This window comes from Equus asinus, chromosome 10 (genome assembly GCF_041296235.1).
Source record: "Equus asinus isolate D_3611 breed Donkey chromosome 10, EquAss-T2T_v2, whole genome shotgun sequence".
Taxonomy (NCBI): Eukaryota; Metazoa; Chordata; class Mammalia; order Perissodactyla; family Equidae; genus Equus; species Equus asinus.
This window is the reverse complement of record NC_091799.1, coordinates 15,387,096-15,409,408: the sequence shown is the minus strand read 5'-3', so window position 1 is coordinate 15,409,408 and position 22,313 is coordinate 15,387,096. Positions and strand designations below refer to the sequence as shown.

At 56.0% G+C, this 22,313-nt stretch overlaps 1 protein-coding gene across 4 annotated transcripts; it reads left to right on the top strand.

Annotated features, from left to right (window-relative positions):
* On the top strand, nucleotides 1-21,534 carry AIF1L (allograft inflammatory factor 1 like). 4 transcript variants are annotated; one of them, XM_014863448.3, is made up of 6 exons: nucleotides 1-188; nucleotides 396-457; nucleotides 11,114-11,180; nucleotides 13,598-13,639; nucleotides 15,945-16,107; nucleotides 18,674-21,534. In XM_014863448.3, exons 1-6 carry the CDS (start codon nucleotides 158-160, stop codon nucleotides 18,759-18,761), a joined length of 453 nt encoding a protein of 150 aa, XP_014718934.1. In that variant the 5' UTR covers nucleotides 1-157; the 3' UTR covers nucleotides 18,762-21,534. The 4 variants fall into 4 exon arrangements, with proteins under 4 accessions (XP_014718934.1, XP_070374614.1, XP_070374615.1 ...); XM_070518513.1 differs by lacking the exons at nucleotides 1-188; nucleotides 396-457 and adding exons at nucleotides 4,372-4,480; nucleotides 10,207-10,386; XM_014863449.3 differs by lacking the exons at nucleotides 1-188; nucleotides 396-457 and adding exons at nucleotides 9,102-9,411; nucleotides 10,207-10,386.
* Nucleotides 21,535-22,313: the final 779 nt, after the last annotated feature.

Genomic DNA, 22,313 nt, shown 5'->3' with positions numbered 1-22,313 from the left:
GGAGGGAGGGAGGGGTGTGTCCTGCTGCCCGCGCCTTCCCTCCACCCCGCGGTCCCGCCGCCACACGCCGCCGGAGCTCGGACCAGACGCCTGCCCGTCTTCCTCATCCCTCTCTGCGGCCGCGAAGCCCGGACCCGGCGGGAACCCCGCGCTCACCATGTCGGTCGCGCTCAGCAACAGGTTCCAAGGTAGGCGCCGCTGTGCCCCCGCTGTACCGCGCCCTTGTCCCGCCGCCCCGCCCTCCGCCCTCTGCCCTCGCCGGCTGTCCCCCGCCCGCCACCTGTGCGTACGGGGCGGACGGCGGGGTTTGCGCCGCGCGGGAGGCGGGCGCGTGCTCGGGGACGCACGGCCCGGGGAGACCCCCGCTTCCCGGGCCTCCTCTTTGTCTCCTGCAGGAGGGAAGGCGTTCGGCATGCTCAAAGCCCGGCAGGAGAGGAGGCTGGCCGAGATCAACCGGGTAAGCGCGCGCCGCCACCTTCGCTTTGCCAGCCTCGCCGCCGAGGGCAGCCTGCGAGTCGCTCGCCCTCGAAGTCCTCAAAGATCCACAGTCTGCGAGGCTGTGCCTGCTGCAAAATCAACTCCTCTTCCTCTCCTTCTCCCGGGCTTCCCCCAATTTCCTCCCTCTGCCCCTGTCCCTGTGCCTCCAACTCCAGGTAGGTCCGCCTCCACCCCTTCCACCCCCCTGGTCCCGGCGTCTCGGGTTGCAAGTTGTTACTCTTAGACCACGGAGGTAGAGCCCGCCCAGGAGCTCCGATGCCAGCCCGGCCCGGACTCCCCGGAAGCTCTCTTGGGACCAGGCGCTGGGAGGGACCCCCGAGGTCTCCAAGCAGTCCCTGTTTTTATAGCGTGGGGAGGAAAGGGAGGCGCAGAGAGGCGAGGTGGCTGCCCCGAGATGGCGCAGCAGGAACGGGTCGGGCTGCTGTTAGAATCACAGGCTCCAGACTCGCAGGCCAGTGCTCTCTCTACCAGAGAACATGCTGCCCTCTTGCCTGCCCCACCCCCACTCGCACATTTATTTTTCCCTCTAACTTTATGAACGGTTGCTTGGAGACTGGATGCTTTTCTTCCTGGTCCTAGTGGATTTCTATAAAGAAATCCTTCCCGCTGCTGCCAGGCAAGCAGTGGGAGCTCCACGAACTTAGCTTAATGACCATGTAGATTCTCGAAGATAAGGAAAAGTGTCAGGGCCTGCCTGGATTGGCCAAAGCTCAGAGGCAGCCAGTGGCTTTAGGTTTTGCCAGACACTGGCTCAGATCTGGCCTCCATCGTGTGCGGGCTCTGTGGTCTTCAGCAGGTACCTCGTCTCACATGGAGCCAGGGTCGCCGCCAGGGCCCAATGAGGGAAGGCCTGTAGTGTGTTTGGCCCAGCTCCTGGCACCAGGGAAGGCCTCCATGGATGGTACTGGAATTGTTTCCTGAGAAAGACTTCTCCCAGGTGTCTTCCTACCTGCTTGCAGAGGCAGGCCACCTGAAACGAGGCTGGGCGTTCCCCCTGCCAGTTCCCTCGGGCTGCTGGGCACCAGAGGTCTGAACCCAGCTCAGAGTCCTGGAGTAGGAAACTGGAGGGGGTCAGCAGGGTCCCGGTGCAGGCCGTATGGAGGTGAGTCCAGAGGCTGCGACTCGGTTGTAGTGTTTCCTCTCTCCAGGGGCATGCAGTCTTGATGCTCCTTGATTTGGACTGACTAGAACTAGGCAGCCCGTCAGCTTTCATTCCACCAGCTGTAGGAATCCCATGGAGGGCTCTGGGGAACCCAGGGTCCCTCCAGGTAAACTCTGGCCCCCTCATTGCCATCCTCACCCTGCCTCTTGGTGCCATCTTGAGCACAGCTGAAAGGGAGCCTGGATGTCAGGCTGGGGCTCTCAGGGGTCCAGGCTGCGGGGCTCCCTCCCAGCTCGCTCTGCAACCAGCCCCACCTTGGTCTTGGCAGTCCTGCCTCTGGACAGGAGCCTGGATCCCTGACCTCACACAGCCCTCTGGGCCAGGCGGGTCCCAAGCTGGCTGAATCCACCCATAGCCTGGAGGACCCGGAGCCAGAGACAGCTGGAGATGGGGGAGAGGGGACTTTAGTTGGACAAGCCAGAGGAGCTGAGAGTGTGTGGGACTTTCCACGCCAACCCCGCCCTTGGGATGCGGGCGGGGGAGGCTACAGGGTTGTTTGGGGAGGCAGATTGGCTTGCTCAGACTGGGACTGGGCTGTGGCTCTCGGGCTGATCTGGACAGCGCTGGGACAGGGGAAGGGGAGCAAGGAGAGAGAGTGTCTAACCACGTAGGGACCCCAGCGCCCAGCGCAGCTGGCCAAGGCCACACAGAAGCCAGTGGCCGAGCTTGCAGTCTAGCGTCCTTTCCCTGCCCAGATGCTATTCTGAGACCCACCATGACAGCCCAGGCTACTGTAGGGCCTGCTGGGACCCAGGCTCTGGGCCCCTGGAGGAAGCAGGCTCCAGGATCAAACCAGAAGCTTGAGCTGCTTCCCAAAGCAGCAGATTGAAGTGGCCCCACCGTAGTTTAGAGTCATGAATCAGACTCTGTGACCTTGGTTGGGCAAGCCACTTGAGATAATGATGGTGGGGCTGTTGTGGTTTTTCAGAGAGATAATCTATTCTATACGTAAAGCGCAGAGAGCTGCTGTCATGATTGTTATCGTTGCCTTGTTTGTGGCTTAAAGGTTCAGGGAGTGGAAACCCAGGGGCAAGGTCTGAGATAGGCGTGGCCCATGCTGGCTGCTCAGCCTGGGCCGGACCCCTTCATCTGGCAGGCCTTCGTCTCCCCCTGCGTGAAATGGGAGCAGTGACCCATGGTCTGCTCGGAGTCCCAACAACAATCAGTGGAGATGAGCAGATAGGCGCTCCTTGCAGACTCTGAGGGAGTCGCTCTGTTTGAGGGTCTGACTCTGTTTCCCCCGTGACCATGGTCATGGCTGCAGTGGAAGTTCCCTGGGGTGGGTGGATTCTAGAGAGAACCGTGTTGGCAGCCCAGACTGCTTTCTTTTGGCGGGCAGCTTCACTGCCCCACTGGAGCAGGGCTCCTTGGGGAGTGGACTGTGCAGCTCCTGGTGGCCCTGTGAAAGCAGAAGGCCTGAAGGACGGGGCTTCATGACTCGCTCACCGTGTGTGCTTGGGTCCCGCTGGGGCTGCTGCCTGGGGCAGAGCCCAGCCTGGCTGGCAGCTCTGGGAGCTTCTCTGGGCCAACACCCCAATTCCGTTTGGGGCCTTTCTCCCGCCCTGGGGCGGGCCGGCGTCCAGAGGGTAGCAGGGAGCTCAGTCTCAGCGATTATTATGATAAGGGATTTACGAGTAAAAATAGGAGACTTGGGTGGACCTGGAGGTCCTGGGGGAGCTGTATGGAAATGCACTTTTTTGGGGTTTCTCTCTAGTTCTCCTATCGTTTTCTGAGCACTTGGCATGTGCCGGGCAGCATGCCAGGCATGCTTTGGGCATCATCTCATTGTATGCTCCCTCTAATCCTGTGAGCGTCTGTTCCCATTTTACAGAAAATGAGACTCCGAGGGGTTGAGTAAGTTGCCTGGGTTTAAACAGCCACAACCTGAGCCCAGCCTGTTCTCTCAACCCTGAGCTCGACTGGGTCTCCTCCATGGGTGCCTTCCCCCGCCTCCATGCTGTGTGCCTGCGTGCACGTGTGTGCCTGCGTGGTGCGTTCTCTGCGCTACTGGAGCGGGCAATACCAGCGGGCGCCTCCTACTCCCCCCACATAGCTGACATTCCCTGAGCCCTGATGGCATGGAAGGTGACCCCAGACCAGCCATGCCCAGCCTTATATGGCAACGGGACAGATTCTCTCCAGTTTCCCACAGGGACAGAGAGAAGCAGAGGGGTTGGGTGGGTGCCCCCACAGCGCCCTTAGGGACGGAGCAGGAGGAGCCCAGAGGACGGCGAGAGCTGCATCTCGAGCCAGCCAGAGGCCGGGATCTTTAACAAAATAACATGAGTCTCGCCTCTGCTTGGTGCCCAGCGCCTGACGTGCGTCATCTCCCTGACTCCACTCGGTGGAATGCTCAACGAGATAGACTCTAGACGTGCAAGGAGAATCTATAAACACACCCATGGGACAAGGTCACTAGACCTCCCATTTTAGAGATGAGGAAATAGAGGCTCAGCCGGGTGAAGTCACCTGCCCAAGGTCACCCGGCCAGGAAGTGGCAGGGCCGGAATTCCGACTCCAGACACTGGCTGTGGCCTGCCCTGGCCTCTGTCCACCAGGCAGCTGCAGCCTAGCTGTGACACAGGCCTCTCTTGCTTATGTGGATAAGGATCTCTGGCTTCTGTCCCGCTACCCCCAGCCTTCCTGGGTCGAATGAAGGGCACTCAGGATTCCCTGTAGCATTTAGATGCCTAATGGTTATTTCAGAACCCACGTGCCATCCCTAGTGGGAAGAGCTGGACTTGGCTGGCTGGGCATCTCTGCCCAGGCCCCTCTGCTGGCAATGGAGGACCTCTGAGACCTGACCCAGGCACTTTGCAGGTACGTCTCTTTTCCTGTGTACTGGCAGTGCCACCATGTCCTTGCTAGGTGAATGTGCCCAGCTAGCATTGCTGGGCACCCGTCTCTCTTGCTCTTTCTTAATATATTATAAGGGAGATGGTGATAAGCAGCCACGTGAGCCTCTGAGGATTCAGTGTCCCCACAGGTCCAGCTGGTCACGACCTCAGAGTGGCCATGTCACAGGAAGCTGGAGATGGAATTTCTGCAGGGTCTGCTTCATTCGTGTAGTTGGGAGGGTGTTTTTCTTCAGCTGCCCCGTCTATTGGCGAGGACGCAGTGTCCGGATGAGGCCCCAGAGCTACCGTGGGGAATGTGAGCCTGCTGTCCTTGTGGGTGCACATTACAGGCTCCTGCTACACGCCAGGCACCAGACTGGGCATCTGTGGCCTGGTCCTGGCCCTTTAAGAGCCTGTGGGCTGCGTCAGGGGCCTCACAGCCAGGCATGGCGCCTCCTGTCCTTGGGGTTTTCGCCCAGGGCTTCGGCTGCCAGCCCCTTGGATGGCCTCCAAGATGGTGATATCCGCCCGCCCCAAAATTCTGCTGCAGCTAATACATAAAGACGAGCCTGGAGGGCCAGGAGCAAGCATCCGGGAGCAGGTGCTAGAGGTACCAGCCCAGAAAGAGAGTTAAGTCGGGGGTGGTGTGGGCAGGCAGGTGGCAGGGTTCCGGAGGCCCGGACACAGCAGGTGCTGCCAGGCTCTGCTGGTTTTGGAAATGCCCCCTTCCAGGCATGAGCATTTGGACGGGGCTCCCAGGGTTTGGGGGCAGGGGTGCGGTTCTGCCTCTCTGATGTGCATCCGAGGTTGTAGGTGACCCAGAGAGACAGTAGTGAGCAGGTGCGGCTGCATGCGGGCGCTGTCCCCGGGGCCTGAGATGGGAGCCCTCTGTTCCGTGTGGATGGCCCGTCACTGCGAGGTCAGCCAGGTGTCCAAGGACAAAGCAAAGCTTGCCCTTGAGGAGGGATGGCCAGAGGGTCATGGCTCCCCAGGAGGACTTTGTGGCGCAATGTGGGACAAAGAAAGTCTCTTCTCTGCCCTTCCCCTGCTCACAGTTGTCTCTTGGTGTGGCTTGAGTTTGGGTGATCCAAACTCATCCCGGTAACTGATAAGACTTCATAACTATACGAGGAGCCAGGCTCCTTCGATGCTGTCAGCTCATTTAACACTTACACCAACCCAATGAGGAGGATCTATCATGATGACCCCATTTTGCAGATGAGGAAACTGAGGCCAGAGTGGTAAAGCAAGTTGTCCAGGGCCACAGAGCTAATAAGCTCTGGAGCTGGGATTTGAACCCAGGCAACTCAGTTTAACCTGCCTCCCCACCCCTCGGCCCGGCACGTGCGCACTCAGGAAGTTTATGTGGGGCTTCTGATCACTGTGGCTCTAGGCAAGACCTTTCCCTTCTGGGGCCTCAGTTTCTCCCGCTTTTGCACGAAGAGGACGAGCTGGATGCTCTGAGGAGCCCTTTCTGGGTTCCGTGGCTGGGCGACCGCTTGAACAACTCTGCCACTGTCCCAGCCTTGCCCCCGGATGCTCTGCCTTTCGGAGTGACCACCTGGCTCACGCTCTGTTTTGGATCCCAGGCTCCTACCCGCTTGTATTCCTGGCGCTTTGCCAGGGACTGACCAGGCCGCCGAGGCCTGCAGACTTGCCCCTCACAGATCAGTAGTCACTCTCAGAGCCCAGGGGCCCCCTGGCCCCTCATACCTGGAGGCACCGCAACAGTTTCTGCAGCTGGAAAAACTTGTCTTTTGGGACAGTGGGTTGGAGGGGGAGAGGGGGATGGGGCTAGAGGAAACCATCCACCCCACCCCTATCCACCTAGAGGGCTATAGAGTGGTTCCCTGGCCTCTGGAATAACCTCCTTCTGTAGCTGCCCAAGAAGAAAGGTAACTCCCAGTATTGCCTTTCTTTGCCCAGAAACCTGTGGCCAGGCCACCTTCTCCTTGATGGGGGCAGGGAAGGAGCTGGGATGGTGAAGGGAGGCAGACCTTGAATTGTGAAAACTTCGTGATCTTGAGCAAGTTGAGCAACCTCGCTGGGCCTCAGTTGTCCCATCTGTTGAATGGGGATACCCAGAAAGGGGAAAAAGAAATCATAAGCAGCCTAAGCCCAGGGGGAACGGATCTCCTTCCTAATCTATTTAACACTCAGTCATGGTCTGGATGCTGAGCCGTGGGGGTTAGGAGTGGATTGCACAGATGTAAATGTTAGCAGATAACAACAGCTAACGTTAACATTTACTGAGTGCCAGGCACTGGGTAAGCACTTTACATGTATTTGCTTACATACTGTAACGCTCAGGACAAACCTACGAGGCAGACAAGGTCTTTTTATCCTTCCTGTAGATGAGGAAAATGAGGCACAGAGAAATGAAGTAATTTTCACACAGCAACTAAGTGGTTCAAACCCAGGCTTTCTGGCTCCAGCTCGCCCTCTTTTTGTTCTGCTTTTTCCCAAACATCTGGGGTAGCTTCTATCTCCATCTCCTCCTGGAGACCCAGAGTCAGGACAGCCGGGTGTCTTACAGTCTGGACAGACAGGGTACCTGCCCACTGGCCATGACTGCGCCCCGAGACTGGGCAAGGCTGTGGGGGAAGGACGCCCGGAGGGAGGAAGCTGTGGGCTGTGCCTGAGCGGGAACCGAATCCAAAGCCCGGAGGTGGGGTGGGAGCTGGCAGCCCAGCCGGTGGAGCTCCTGTTCCTGCCGCCTGCCCGCCTGCCTCTGTGGCCCTGCCTAAGGCAGCGTCCACACAGCTGCCCTAAGCCCAGGGTCACAGAGGGCTGCCGACCCACGCATGGACGGGTCAGCTGCTTCTCCCACCCCTGGTCACTCTGTGGCTCAAGCATTTGTCATTTTTGGCTCTAAGGAAAAAATATGATTCCAATCTCTAAATCCTCTCCAGTCTCTGCCACACACGTGCAGACTTTTGTAAAGCTGCCTGACCGTTTCAGGGGTGGGTGGAGAAAGTCATTCTGGGCTGAATGGTGGGCTTCTCCATTGGTTCAGCAGATTTTTATTGAGCGTCTACTGTATGCTGGGCACTGCTGGGTACCAGGCACCCGTGGGGCACAAGACAGCAAACACATCGTCCCAGAACCTGTGGCCAAGGGCCTGCCTCCTGCCGGCATCCTTCCAACCCCACTTCCTTGGGGCACTTCTGCTCCTCAGCTCTGTGCCGGCGGGGAACCCGAGCGGCCTCCGTTGCGGGGCTTAATCCCAGCTCGGCCACTGCGCTGACTTGAGCAAGTTGTTCATCCTCTCTGAGTCTCAGTCCATTCACTCCTCCTGCAGCTGTTTATGGAGCACCTACTCTGTGCACCTGCGTTCTGACAGGGGGAGACGCACAGTGGACAACACCCTCCGTAAGCTCTTACGCTGTGAATTGTGTTAGGAGGTGATCCTCCCCTGATGAAAGGAGATGCACGGGAAGAGAGGTGCACTGGAAATGGAAGCAGGGGGCTGCGGCGGGCTTGGCCTCATGAGAAGGTGACAGTGGAGCAAAGGCTTGAAGGAGGTGAGGGGGGACGTGCAGATGTGTGCACTCCAGGCAGCGGGCACAGCAAGAGCAGAGGTTCCCAGGTGGGAGCAAGCCTGTCCTGGGGGAGGCATGGGACGGAGGCCAGGGTGGCCGAGGCGCCCCCTCTGGTGGCAGGGGTGGGTAGGGGGGACACGTGTAAAATAGCATGTTAGATGGTGATGAATACTAAGGAGAAACTGGCTTCATCAGTGACGAATCAGCAATCCTGGCCCCCAAGGGCCACTGCACCTGCTGAGAGCCTGGCCCAGGGCCGGGTCCAGGGAAGGGGCATTGGCATTAACCATTCCTGGTACCTGCTGTTGTCCTTGCTCTGAATTGCTGGCTGGTTGTTCTGTGCTCCTGTGTGTGCTATTTGTCTCCAAGACCAGGGACCATGTGCTACGCCTTGAACCCAGTCTGTCTGGAACCCAGAGGGGTCGGTACATATTACAGGCTGGCTTGGGGCTGGTGCAGGATTTCTGGTCAAGCAGACAGAGGAGCTGAGAGGGCCCCCAGGTTTCTCCCCAGAGGTTCCCAGATGTTGGGCTCAGCCTGTGCTCCCTGACTCCCCACGAAGCCTTTCCAGTTCCTAAAGTGGCGAAGTGAGGGGGAGGGAGAATGTGGTGAGTTGAACGTAGGCTAGATGGATTCCGTTTAAAAATTCTGAGACTGTGAACTTCCCACTTTTACGAAATATCCTCTTCTAAACTCATGGCAGCAGTCAATGGCAATTGTTTAAAGTCTTTGCTTGGCAAAATAACAAGCCCAATATGAGTGCCTCTCCCCATTTTTTGGGGGAAATGTTTCTGCATTACCCCAAAGTCTGGGAACCACTGACCTGTTTGTCCCTCAGCTGGACAGATATGGGATCTGTGACCCCAGGAAGTGCCTGGTCTGCTCAGGGCCACGGACAAGAGTTAATTGTCCTGCTTTTGGTCAGCGAATGGAGTGGGGGCAGCAGTAGAGAAGAGCTGAGAGGGAGCCAAGAGGAAGGGAAGTTCTGGGCAGAGCCGGCCGGCGGCCGGGGAAGAGGGCGGCCACCCAGGCTACAGGAGCTAAGTGGAGGCGGGGCCATGCGCAGTGCATGGGAATGAGGCCCCGATGAGGCTGTGGCCAAGCTGGACCCCAGGGGCTCTGGGGCTGCCCCAGCCTGGCTGCTGGAGGCATGGGCCTTGGAGTCCGATAGACTCAGGTTCCAAACCAACTGTGCGCGTCCTCAGTGCCTGGGGACGTCAGACACGTTACTTAACCTCTCTGGTCCTCGTGTTCTCACCTATGAAATGGGAATAACAGTGGCTGTGAAGATTTAATGGGAAAGCACCATGCCTGCCGAAAGCAAGGGGGTAATCGGAGCACCCCAACCCAGCAGGTGGGGCCACGTTGGCAGGTGGGTTTCTCCTTCTTTGTCGGGGGCCTGAGTCAACATGGAGGCCCTAGAGCCCTGGAAGGGACGGTATTCTGCCTCACACCCCATCGCACCATTCGCTGCTGAGCCCTGATGGACGGCCCACCGCTAAGGCTCTCAGTGGGTTATCCCCGTTGCGGGGCTGGTACCCAAGGAGTGGGTACCCTTGTGCCCATTTCATAGCTGGTAAGGAGGTGACTGAGACCCAAACCCTGAGTGCTCTGTAGTCATTTCGGTTCTTGTCATCCGCCTATTCTCCTTTAAGTCTCTTGTGGGTCTTCATGACAGTCTGGAAAGGTAGTGAGTTCCCTGTCCTTGGAGATGTGTAAGTACAGACTTGGTCATCACTTAGTAGGAAATAACAGCAAGAATTTAGAAACAGGTTGAGTAATTGACCTAAATAACGTTTAATATAGTTTTGAACGTGAACTTCCTGTAATTTTAGAAGAAGGACCTTATCTTATTGGCCTTGGTTTCATGTGCTCCCTTGATGCCTAGAACAGAGCGCTGTACACTGTGGGCCCTCAATAGCTGTTGAATGAATGAACGAATGGAGGAGCGACACCCGTGTCTGGTCGGTTCAGTAATGAGGGAAGCGAGGTCCAGAGTAGGAAAGGGGTTTGTGGCCCCGGTGCCAGGATGGGAAGGCACCCTCTGCGTCCCCATCTGAATACAGGTGCCAGGGCTGCCTGAAGATCGGCAACAAGGCACGGAGGATACCTGGCCCTGTGCCCGGCGTAGTAGGAGCTTACTAATTGGCAGCTTTTTGTTTTAAAGCTGGATGAGTGCCTGCCGTCTGCTCCTCTTTAAGTGTCGGGGTGAAGGATGCAGGCTCTAAATGAGATGGAGCTGAGTTGAAGCTCTGGCTGTGTGAGCCTCAGCTTCCGCATCTGTACAATGGGAGGCATAAGAGTCGCTGCCTCCTGGGCCCCTGGGAGATCTGAAGAGCGCCTGTGGGTGAGTGCTTCCTTCTGGAGCCTGTTGGCATCTCCTTCTGACCCTCCCCCCAGTCAGTTCTGAAAGGACTGTTTGAGTCTCTCTAAGTATCTGAGGGGAAGTGGGCCCTTCAGATGAGAGGACACAGGGGGAGGGCAAGCGGCCTCCGCAGCAGTGTGCAGGCATTTTCTGGCTGGAGCAGAGATTCCTAATAGGACCGCTGCTGTTCACTGGGCTCTTGCTGAACGCCAGGAGCCATACGTACAGGCTCCTTGGCTTCTCACACAAGCTCGGGAAGCAGCCACCGTAATTATCCCCATTTGCAGATAAAGCGAGAGGGATACAGAGAGGAATTCATACGGTGGGCCCCAGACCTAAGAAGGTAATGCTGGAACCAGGAGGCTTGTCTTTGGGACTCACGGCTTCACGGCCTCCGAGCCAGGGTCCCTGGGAGGAGGCCCGGGTGCCTGGACTGGTTATTCAGAGGCTGACCGAAGTGGTCAGTCTCCTGGAGCACACCCTCCGGGCCCTGCCCTGAGCTGCTGAGCACACTTCCTCCCCACAGGGTGGACTCTGCGGCTCTGCCTTTGAGGGTTGTCGGGGGGCCAGGACAAACACTGGTGCCTCCTGCCCTGCCCGGCCGAGCCCGGCCACCTGGCGGGAGAGAAGGCACCGGGGCAGTGGGCCCCCATGTCAGTGAGTGTGGCCAGCTGACCCCTTGCTCAACACTGTCCTCTCGCCTCTGTAGGAGTTTCTCTGCGACCAGAAGTACAGTGATGAAGAGAACCTGCCGGAGAAGCTGGCAGCCTTCAAAGGTAAGCTAGGGCTGGTGGCCCTGCCACCCCGGAGAGCCGGGCTGGCTCCTCACAGGCAGGATTCCTTGCCCCACAGGCCCAGGCTGCCGCCCTGGTTCATCCAGCATGCCCCTCTTCCCCGCGGGCTGCGAGGTGGGGGACCCGGCCAGGGGCACAGGCCCTTCCACCTTTCTCCGCACCATCCCAGGCCCCTCAGCCCTGGCCTGCAGGCCCCGGCCTGCCCTCCTCCCCCTGGCCGCCTGGCAGGGCTCAGGTTGGCTCCTGTCCGCTGCGGCCCAGGCCCTGCTCGCTCCCGGGGCCCCAGCACACAATCCACTCTTTGTGGCGGCCCTGGCCTCGCCCCCTCCGCGGTGGAGCGCCTCGGGAGCCCCTGCGGAGAATGGACGTTTGTGTCGCCACAGTGGGGCAGGGGGCAGAGTTTCTGCCCATTGAATGCCGGCAGCACGGGATGAAAAGAAAACAGGGCCCAGGAGCCCGCGCGGGGAGGGGGTGGCATAAAGGTCCCTCTGTTCCGGGCCCTGGCGCTTGGTTCCCAGCCAGCAGCTCAAAAGGAGAGGAGCCGTGCACAGAGGAGCAGGACAGACTCACCTTTCCCACCCGGGAGGGGAGAGGCACGCTTAGCATGCGGGGGCCCTGGGCACGCCGGAGGAGCCCAGCGAACATCCTCTAGGCCACAGCCCCCACTCAAGTCTTGGCGGCGTGGGCTCCTCCCTGCTCCAAGGCAGAGCTGCCCGGTGCTCCTCAGATGGTTTACGCCTTCGTGGTCCTTAGACAGGACATCGATGGCTAAGCATTTCTTGGCAGTGACCTTGGGGGTAGCACTTCAAATGCTGTATTGTGAGCTCCCCGGATCATCCCTATCCAGCCGGGAGGGAGATGGTGTGATCTTAATTTATAGATGAAGAAACTCAGGCTCAGAGGGGTGGAGTCATTTGCTTGAGGTTGCACAGCTCATCTAGGGCAGAGTTGGGACCTGAACCCATGTTAGTCTTGCTCCAAAGCCCCTGCTCTTTACCATTATGCAATGGTGCTTTTTACATTAAAAAAAAAAAAAAGAACCAGAACCAAGACACCCTGTCCCAGCCCTGTCCCCCGCACCCTGTCCCAGCCGCCCATAGGAGAGCCGTGCCTCGGAGCAGTCCATTCCCTTCTTTCTGGATACCAGCGGGGTCACTCTTCAGAGGTGGCTCTGGGAGGAGGGGCAGAGGTCTCGGGGTCTAATGTCCACTCTCCTTGTCTTCTTTGGGATGTAGGGTTGGGTTCCTTGGGGCTGGCTAGGACCATAGTAAGTTGGCTTGGAAGTGAAGGGACTGAGGAGGTCTTCAGATTATTCACTCATCTGATCTCCAGGAATGTTTACTGCGCCAGGCCCCGCTCCAGGCCTGGGGATGGCGGAGAACACACAGACCAGAGGGCCCTGCCCCGGGCAGCTCGGGCAGTTCGTGTTCCAGTGGGGAGGGGATGGGGAAGAGAGTGCAGGAAATGCCGAGCCTGCCAGATGGCAGTAGGTGCTTTGTGGGGGTGGCAGTGCCCAGTTAGAGAGGCTGGAGGTCCTGAAGGCATGAGGAGGGGCCCTGAGAATCCCCAGAGGACCAGTCCAGCAGCCCCCCTCTCCCGCAGATGCTCATGAAGTGGGTGGAGGCGACGGTGGCTCCCAGACTGCCGGGAGGACCTTGGCCTTCTCACGCTGGCCACTCTGTGCAGAATAGACCCTGCCCTGAGGGCCCTGCTCTTCTGTGGCTGGGGCCACCTGCCCAAGACCACAGGCCTTGTTTGCACACACTGCCTGTGTCAGAAGATGCTGAACGCGTTGCTCTGTGTTGTCCTCCCTCACTGCTGACGTCCCCTGGACCCCTTGATCGGGGAAGTCTAACTCAAAGCCTATAGGTGAGGTTTGGGTGGAGGCTCTGTGTATCCCTGGACACTGTATGTGCCACTTTGTGGTTAAGGGCAGGTCCACAGGTGTTTCTCCTGGGAGAGCATCAGATTCTCGGTGGTGCCCACGACCCCCCAAAAGGTACAGAACCACAAGGACTCTTTAAAGCAGTGGTTCCCACGCCTGGCTGCCCATCGGAATCGCTGGAGACTCTGAAACACACCAGTTCCTGCCCCCACCCCACCCTTCCCACGGCTGGGAATCTATTCTAGTCACTTTGCAGCCAGTTTGAATGCAGCCAGCCTGCTGGTGGAGACCTGGGAGCAAGCAGCTGCCCTCTTGGGCAGAGGGTCAGAGTGGCCCCCTGGGCGCCTTTCTCCACAGCGCCTGTGGGAGAGGGGTGCAGGCAGGGTGAGCTCTTTCTCCAGAGACGATGGCTGAGATGACTGAACTCATGTCAAGATCCCCGAGGAGGGTGAGGAAGGTGGTCACTGGGTCCCTGCTTCCAAGCTAATGCCGGTTTTTGCTCTGTGATTTGCAGAGAAGTACATGGAGTTTGACCTGAACAATGAGGGCGAGATTGGTGAGTGAGGCCTCCAGTGGGCTGGGAGAGGAGGGTGTTCAGTGGATAGAGGGTTCGAGGGTCCAGAGAGCCCCACCGACCCACCTGCGTGGATGAGGGACATGAGTCGCTCTCAGGAGTGCGACGAGGACACTGCAGCCAACCCAGTGGGCTAACCTTGAGCCCGTCTGCCTTCTCCCCTGGACCCACTACCCCCAAACTCCTCTCCCCACTTCTTCCCTCCCCACCCACCTCCCTGCCACTCCTCAGCCTCCCACCCCAGATGCTCGGGGGACATAGGACAGAGGGCGCCACCCCTGCCCGGGCTGGAGATGCTCAGGCTGCTGACGCCCTGGCCTAGGGGCTGGCGTTTCCTTTGTCCCCAAGCCTGTCCTTCGCTTTGTATGCTGTCCTGCAGTTGACAGGGTGCTTTCAAACGTTGATTCCCTCCTCCAACAGACCCTGCCTGTGTCCTGCTCTCCAGGTGCTGGGGGTGACAAGCGCCTGTCCCCTGGCACTTATGTTTAAGACCATATCTTGACCTTTACCGGTAATGCTATGACATAGTCAGGGCCTGTTGAATTATCCCCATTTTACAGATGGGGAAACAGAGGCTCAGAAAGGTGAAACGACTTGCTTGGTGCACCTGGGGGTTAGTGGCAGGTCCAGGGCCCAGAGCCCAGCCTTTTGTTTCGGGATGGGTTTTCCCTCCTCCGTTTCACCCTGAAGTTGCAGTGTTGTCACTGCCACCAGTGTTTCCATTCCTCCCCGTCCTCTCTCCTTCTTCTCTCTTTTGAATCTTTTGATCCTTGTCTTCTGTAGGAAAAACATTTTTTGGATTATCAAATGAATGCATTTTCATCATAAAAGTTTTTGGAAAACACAGCAAAGCACAAGACAAAAATACCTCATCCAGCACCCCACCTCCTGGAAATAACCGCTGTACTGTCTTGGGTTATAGCCTTCCACTCCGTTCTAATCACTAAGCCTGCTTTATACAATTCTAGAACTTTCTTTTTATATGTAACTTAACTTTGTGAGTATTTTGATATATGAATAACTTTTCTTTTGAAATGTAATTAATGGCTGCATAATATTCCATTGTGGGATGGACTATAATTTACTCAGCCAACGCCTTAGTATCGCCCATTTAGAGATGTCCAGTTTTAGCTATTATTGATAATCCTGTGAAGAACATCTCTGTGCATGAATCTTTGTCCACGTCGCTGATTATTTCTTTAGAGTAAATCTCAGGAATGAGACATTCTGGGTCAGAGGCTTTTGAAGCATCTTGCCAAACTGCCTTCCAGATTTAGAGTCCAATTTAGAGTCTGGCCAGCCGTGTGGCAAGACCTTTCACTTCTTCCTGTAGAATGCTGCCCAGCTTTCTTTGAAATGCCCTGGACATCCTGGCACCCAGGGGTCTGGCAGCAGTCCTCCCCGCCCTGCCTCTCGGGTGAGCTGGCGCACCTCTCCCCCAGAAATCAGCCCCCCGCTTCACCCCCACTCCGCCATCCTTTGCTGACCCATTGTTCATGGAACAATCTGAAGGAAATTGCCTCAGGTCTTGGGAGCTGGGAGGTCAGAGGCAGCAGCTCCTTAGGGTGTAGTGCCTTTTTGGTGCCTCCCTTGTTTTTCTTGAATTTTGTTCTTTTGTTGGTCTTCCTGCTCTGCGGGATATTTTTGGTACTCTCTTCCTTCCAGCGAGGTGGAGCCTTAGGACTGCAGCGGGGGAGTGGCAGGTGGGGAGAGCTGCCCCCCAGCACCTGGAGAGTGACTTTCGAAGGCTAGGGTCAGGCCGACTCCCTGACCCGGCCTCACTGGGCAGTGACTTCTTGGGTCGCTGGAGCAGCGGGCACACAGCTCCCCCTAACCCCTAACCCCGGGGGAGCAGCAGAGATGACAACAGTAGAGTGAAGAATAGCGGCTCCGTTACTAAGCACCTGCTTTGTGGCAGGTTCTTCTCATGTATCATACCCCTAGATGATCCCATCAACCCGTTTTACCACTGATGAGAATAGGGCTTCAGAGAGGTTAAGCAGTTTGCCCCAAGTCCCACAGCCAGGCATAGCAGAGCTGGATTCCAAGCCCAGTCTGTCCCTCTGTAGAAGCCCATGTCCCTAACCACTAGTCCATACTGCCTCTGGACAGAGCAGGGAGGGTGTGATGGGCTCATTCTCCCTAGAGGAGAAAGGCCTTTGACTGCAGTTTCCAGGGAGGGGCTATCCTGCTGGACTTCTTCTGGGTGTGGGTGCCAGAGGGGAGCTTTGCCAGCTTCCTCGCTCAGCCTTGTCGCCACTTAACGGATCTGCTTTTCCTCCGGCAGACCTGATGTCTTTAAAAAGGATGATGGAGAAGCTTGGGGTCCCCAAGACCCACCTGGAGATGAAGAAGATGATCTCAGAGGTGACAGGTGGGGTCAGCGACACCATCTCCTACCGAGACTTTGTGAACATGATGCTGGGGAAGCGGTCAGCTGTCCTCAAGCTGTGAGTTCATCCCCTCCCCGCTACCCCCAGGGCCTCCGAAGGCACAGTCACTGGGTGTGGAGAGGCCCCCGGCTCGGGCACCTCAGCCGGTCCCCAGCCAGGAGGTCATTCACTGTGCGACCTGCTGGGCAAGGTTCTTAATTTCTCTGACCCTGATTTCCTTATCTCTCAAATGGCCACGTTAATACGCACCTTGCAGGTGAAAGTAGCCTGTGTCAGAATCAGCCCTCAGTAGGTGGCGATGAGGATGACAACAACGATGATAAATCTACTGTCGAAACTTGCTGAGCTTCAGTTTCCTCATTTGTAAAGTGACTCTTCTGCCCCGCGGGGTTGTTTTGAGCCTAACACAGAGTTAAAAACTGGCTCTAAAGGGACGGAGAGTTCAAATCTTGATGTGCTCACTTGCTACCAAAATGACTCTGGGCAAATGACCTTAGGTCCCTGAGCCTCAGTTTCTTCACCTGTAAGATAGAGAGGACAATAAGTATCTCGTGTGAAGTGGTGCCCTGAGGCTTAATGAGGTAACACACGTGAAGAGTCTAGCCCAGGACTGGCTGATGGCTCCTGGTGTATGGTGGCCAAAATCACACTCCGTAGGTCCTTCCCCATGAGGAGCTGCAGAGCAACTCCCTGGAGAGCCTTGTGGTGTCTGTCCAAGCCGAGAAGGACACTGGCTTGGCTTTTATGAAAGAAGAGTAACTTTTTTCTAAATGTACAAATGTAAAATAAACCTGTCCCATTTTAAAGAGGGGAGAAGTTGAGGCCGAAGGAAGCTGAGTAACTTGCTCATGAGCCCACAGTCCAGGCCGGTCAGAGCTTTGAGTGTAGGGTGGGACGGGGCAGGAGATGTGGTGGGAAAACCATCAACATCAGATCACACTGCGCCCGAGAGGCCAGGTGGCAGCAATGAGAGCGATGAAACTATTCAAACGACACCTAAGATGTGGGGACTTTTACCATGTGTCAGGCACTGGTTCACCCATTGACTCCTTAGATTTGTCATTCATTAATTCAGCAAATATTTACCGAGCACCACCCATGTTCCAGGAATTATTCTAGGTGCTGGGGACACATGAATTGCTGGCCTCATGGAGCTTACGGCCTAATGGCAGAAAACAGACAAAAAACCCCAAAGCACTAGATTGCACTGGTGTAGTACAAAGAAAAATAAAGGGCAAGAGGAGCAGAGAGGGATGGGATAGCCGGCAGGGAAGATCTCACTGAGGAGGCACATTTGATCAGAGCCCTGAGCGAGGGAGATGTGAAGAGATGAGCCATGCAAAGATCTCGGGAAAAGCATTCCAGGCAGACGAAACAGCAAATGCAAAGGCCCTGAGGCAGAATCGTGCTTGTATGCTCAAGGACCAGCACAGGGGCCAGTGTGTCTGGAGCACAGTGAGTGAAGGATGAGTCTGCAGAGATGGGCAGAGGCCAGGTGACGTGGGGCTGTGTAGGCCACGGTTGGATTTAGCATTTTGTATGAATGTGGAGGGATGCGATTGGAGTACTCAGAGCCAGGGGCTGACTTTTAAAAGGCTCCCTGTGGCTGGGTCAGGGGTGACAGTGGCAGCAGGGAGGCCTGTAGGAGGCTCGTGCGCTCGCACAGGTAAGAGCTGAGGCCGCTGGGCCTGGAGAGGCTGCAGTGGAGGGGCAGGCGCTACTGGAATTGGGAGTGATTTTGGAGGTAGAGCTGGAAGGCTTGTCTAAATGCCCAGACATGGGGTGTGAAGGAAAACCAGGAGGTCTGGGGTCTGAGGAACTGAGTGAGTCATGACGCTGTTTGCTTTGCGGGAAGAGCAGGCAGGGAAGGTGAGAATTAAGAGCTCAGTTTTTGATGTGTTGATGTGGACATCCACAGGGAGGTCCAGGAGGGAGCTGGATGTGCAAATCTGGAGCTCAGAGGCAAGCTGCTGGTGGACTGTCACCCTTTGGATGGGATTTAAAGCCAGGGGACTGGAAGAGCCCACCCAAGGAGGGACTACAGATGGAGGGGGGCACTGATGCCTGGAGCAGCTCCAGGATGTGGCACTTCCGGTGCCCTCACTTCCAGATGGAAGCACTGAGCGTCCGTGGGGTTGGGTGTCTTGCCTGAGTCGCCCAGCTCAGAAGTAATAGGGCTGGGACTCCAATCCAGGCTGTTTCCCTCCAGAGGCCACACCCTGAGCCCCAATCTTCTACTCCCTCGACTCTGCTCTCAGAGCAGTGGGAGTTTGTGAAGATCCGAAGGGGCTTTGAGCAGAGCCGTGGCCCAGGCAGCGCGGTTAGGGGAAGGTGCGTGGCCTACAAGTCAAAGATCTGGAGTCCCCTCCTGCCTCGGACTGCCTGTGTGGCTCTGAGGAGTCACACGGCCGCTCTGTGCCTCAGTTTCCTCCTCTGTAAAGTGGGACTAGCAGCCCCTTCCACATAGCTGCCTTCATGGGATTCCAAGAAGATTCCACTAGAGGGTGGATGCAAGGGCATTCTGTTGAGAAGCCTGTGACGGGAGGGCTGGGATGATCTTTTCTTGGATGAGGGAAGGGTCTTAATCCTGTTTTGTTTTGTTTTTTCTCCATCTCCAAACCAGAGTCATGATGTTTGAAGGAAAAGCCAATGAGAGCAGTCCCAAGCCAGTCGGCCCCCCTCCAGAGAGAGACATTGCCAGCCTGCCCTGAGGATCCCTGTCTGGACCTGCCCCACCCTTCCCATCCCTGTTCCTCCTCCTGACCTCGCTGCCCTCTCGACTCATTGTGATTTGTCTTATTTGTTTGGTCCTTGTGCTCCACCCCCCCGCCGGCCATTGGCAGAATCAGTGATCTCTTTGTAAAGCACAAATTATCTGCCTTAAGGAGCTCTGGGTTGGGGAATCCTGAGCCTTGGGTCCCCTCCCTCTCTTCTCTCCTCCTTCCCCTCTCCCTGTGCAGAGGGGCTGATATCAAACCAAAAACCAGAGGGGCAGGGCCGGGACAGGGAGACTGGAAGCCTGTGATCCCCACGCTGCAAGCCGGCACTGTCCATCCTTCCAGGAGGTCTCTGAGCCAAGTCCAGGCTTGCTGGCCTGGCCCTGGTGAGGACCTCAGCCCACTTTGAGGAGACCCTGGAGTAGGGACAAGGCTGCAGGGCCCCGTTAGGCTTTCCTTGGACAGCTCTGTGGTTCCAGCCCTCTTGGGTTGTCCAGAACATGGCCACTCGGTGGCCCCCTCCCCAGCCGATTCCCCCTCAGTCCACGCTTTTTCTCGTCCTCAATGAGGTGAGAGGAGAGAAGGAGAGGGGCTTGGCAACTTGAGCCCTTCAAGAAGGTTCAGGAAGGAATCCTCTGGCTTGCCCCCTGGCCACACCTTTACAGGCAACTCAGAGGGAGGGGCAGCCTGCCAGCCCTTGCTGGGGCAGCAAAGGGCTTCGGAGGTAGAGGGGAGGTCAGGGGCCTTGAAGGCATCAGCTCAGTCTAGTCCCACATTTTAGGAAGGATGCTGGGGGCAACAGGATAGGAGAATGGGGATTAAAATGCTCATGGCAAAAAGAGTTAGCACCACTGTTAAGCCAAGAGCTCAGAAATAGGAGGTTGCCTTTCTGATCCCAATCTGCTTGAAACCTGACTGCACTTCCCTCATTTGCCTTCCCATCGTACTCACACCCTTCATTCATTCCTTCATTCACTCAGTCATTCAACAGATATTTATTGACCACCTATTATAAGCTTTAAGTCCCCCCACTTTGTCCTGACATGTGCTGTGTCCACTGTCTCTTACTCATCTCTCTGTTTCCAAATTGCCTAAAACCTTGAGCTTGAGGATTGGATTGGGGTCACTGTGTCCTTTATTATAATAGACTCACAGGGTTTTAGAGCCCAGATCCACCCTGTGCATTATCTGAGCCAGTCCTCTCATTTCACAGCTGAGAAAACTGGTGGTCCACAGGGATTAAGTGCCTTGCCCAAGCTCAGGGGTCAATCTGGCATGGAAGATGCCCTGCCCATGCTTCATCTCTGCTCTCGGCTGCCTCAGTCAGGGAGGAAAACAAGGGAAGGGGCAGGGAGGGGCACACTCCCAGGTCAATACCTGGGGAAGGCCCAGGCCAGGACTCACCCTTCCCAGTGCCTCTGAGTCAGCATCAGGGTTTGGGAAAGGGCCAGGCCTGCCTTTGCAATTTTGCCTTCCCTAGAGCTTCTCGGCCAAGCTACGTCTCAGAACTCACACAGGAAGGTGTCACACTCAGCCCCATCTTGGCTGAGCAGAGACCCCAGCCTTGACCCCACCTGTGTTTTGGAGTCCCTTATCCTGCCCGCTCAGGACATAGATGCACTCATCCATTGACCATATTTATTAAATGCCTGCTATGGGCCAAGAGCTAAGAACCCAGTAATGAAATGGACAGACTCATGGAATTTAGCGTCCCGTGGCGAAGTCAGACCTAGACAATGATGAGTGAGATGAACGTTAGGAAAGAGGGGGATATGGGCTGACTGCACTGCAATTCTAGGGGGCCCAGCTGGGCCCTGCACTGGGCTAGAGTCTTGGGAAAGCCTTCGCAAAACCTTAAGTGCAAAGGGCTGTTGGAACCAGTGTGGGTTCCCTGAAGCTCCTTAGTGACCCATAATCAAGAGCCCAGCTTGAAGGTGTGGAGCCGGTAGGGGATGGAGAAATGGCCAGGTTGGGTTAATCTGCTGGTCTCAACCAGTTCAGGAGCAAGATTATTTGGCTATGACTGGCTGATCTTCAGCCTAAGGAGCTGCTTCCGTTGAAGTTTAAACCCCAGCAAAACATTCCTTCCTCTAAATGTAAAATTGCACCCCACCCCGTCCCCTGCCTTGGTTGTTTTTTTCTCCTGAGATCCTTACATGAGCAACTGCCTGTCCCCGCCCCTTCCCACCACCTCACCTCTCTGAGACCTTTAAGCAAGGTAAAGCCTTCCTTGACTACCCATTCTAGTCTGTACCTGTCCACCGCTCAGAAAGGAGGGCTTATTTCAGTGGGTTCCACAGTTGACAAGACTGCAGGAAGACTCCTTAAGGGAGGAGAGCAAGTGAGTGTGTCTCCAGCTTCTGGAAACAGCAGGAAAGAGAGTTCTCTCATTGGACAGGGGTGTCCTGGGAACCCTTACCATTTCCTTCACCATTTCTTAGAACTCAGCCCCTGGAGGGAGAGGATCTCAAGAGTGGTCCCTGGAAAGGGGGGTCTGCGTGTATTTCAGGTTGTGGCTATTGGCTCTAGGACTCTTACTTCTCTGGCTAAGGGCTCAGCTTTTTAGAACTTCAGCTGTCTTCTTTCTGAAACACCAAATCTAACTGATGTAACCAGCAACTTGGGGACTGCCAGGTATGGCTTTGTCCCTGCAACTCAAAAGGAAGTGTGTTGGGCAAGTTGAGGTGGATGCAGTATGCGTGTGTGTGTGTGTGTGTGTGGTGCTGGATATCATCTCTACAGACTGGAAATAAAACAGACAAACTTATCAGTGTCTTCACTGGTGTATTTTGGGGATGGTTCCGGGGCTCAGCAAATTCAGAAGAGCTAGCTAATATAGTAATAGACTGAATGAATGTGTCCTGTGTCCCAGGCTCTGTTAAATACTGAACTTCATTTACTCCTCACAACCCCATGAGCCAGGTCCTAGTACACCAATCCTTGTCTTAGAAATGAGAAGCAGGCTTGGAGCAAAGGAGCAATTTGCTGAAAACTGAACAGTAAGTGGCAGAATATGGAGCTGACCCAGGGGCTCCAAGTTAAGAATGTGTTCTAGATCATTTATAATATAATTCCACTACAAAAACCTCTACGTAGGACTGTGTAAAAAAAATAGTAATCAGCATATCCAGAAAAACTGAATTCTAAGCCTATCTCCACCAGTTTCTGACTGACGGGCACTGGGGAATTTTCTTAACTTCTCTATGCTTCCAGTTACTTCATCAATTAAATGGCAATAACACTCCTAGATGACTAGGATGTCTTGAAGATTAAATATCACATCTAAAGTGTTTTGCGCAGTTTCCAGGGTCTTGCTCTGTAAATCACAACCTTGAAAGGAGCAAGCAAAGCTGATCTTTGGTGCCCTTTAACCTCCCCTCTCAGCCTCCCTGCTCAGACATCGGGACAAGCCCCACCCCAAGCCCTTTCTGAACCTCTTTTCCTCCACCCTCTCTCAAGAGCTGCCCCTGTAAATATTTGTCAAGTTCCTAACTTCTCTGAACCGGGAACTATTAATAACTACCTACATCCTGGGGTTGCTGTGAA

Coding starts and splice junctions, on each gene's coding strand:
- AIF1L (XM_014863448.3), top strand. CDS start 158: ATGTCGGTCGCGCTCAGCAACAGGTTCCAAG. Junction 458..11,113: donor GGCTGGCCGAGATCAACCGG/GTAAGCGCGCGC, acceptor TCGCCTCTGTAG/GAGTTTCTCTGCGACCAGAA. Junction 13,640..15,944: donor GAACAATGAGGGCGAGATTG/GTGAGTGAGGCC, acceptor TTCCTCCGGCAG/ACCTGATGTCTTTAAAAAGG.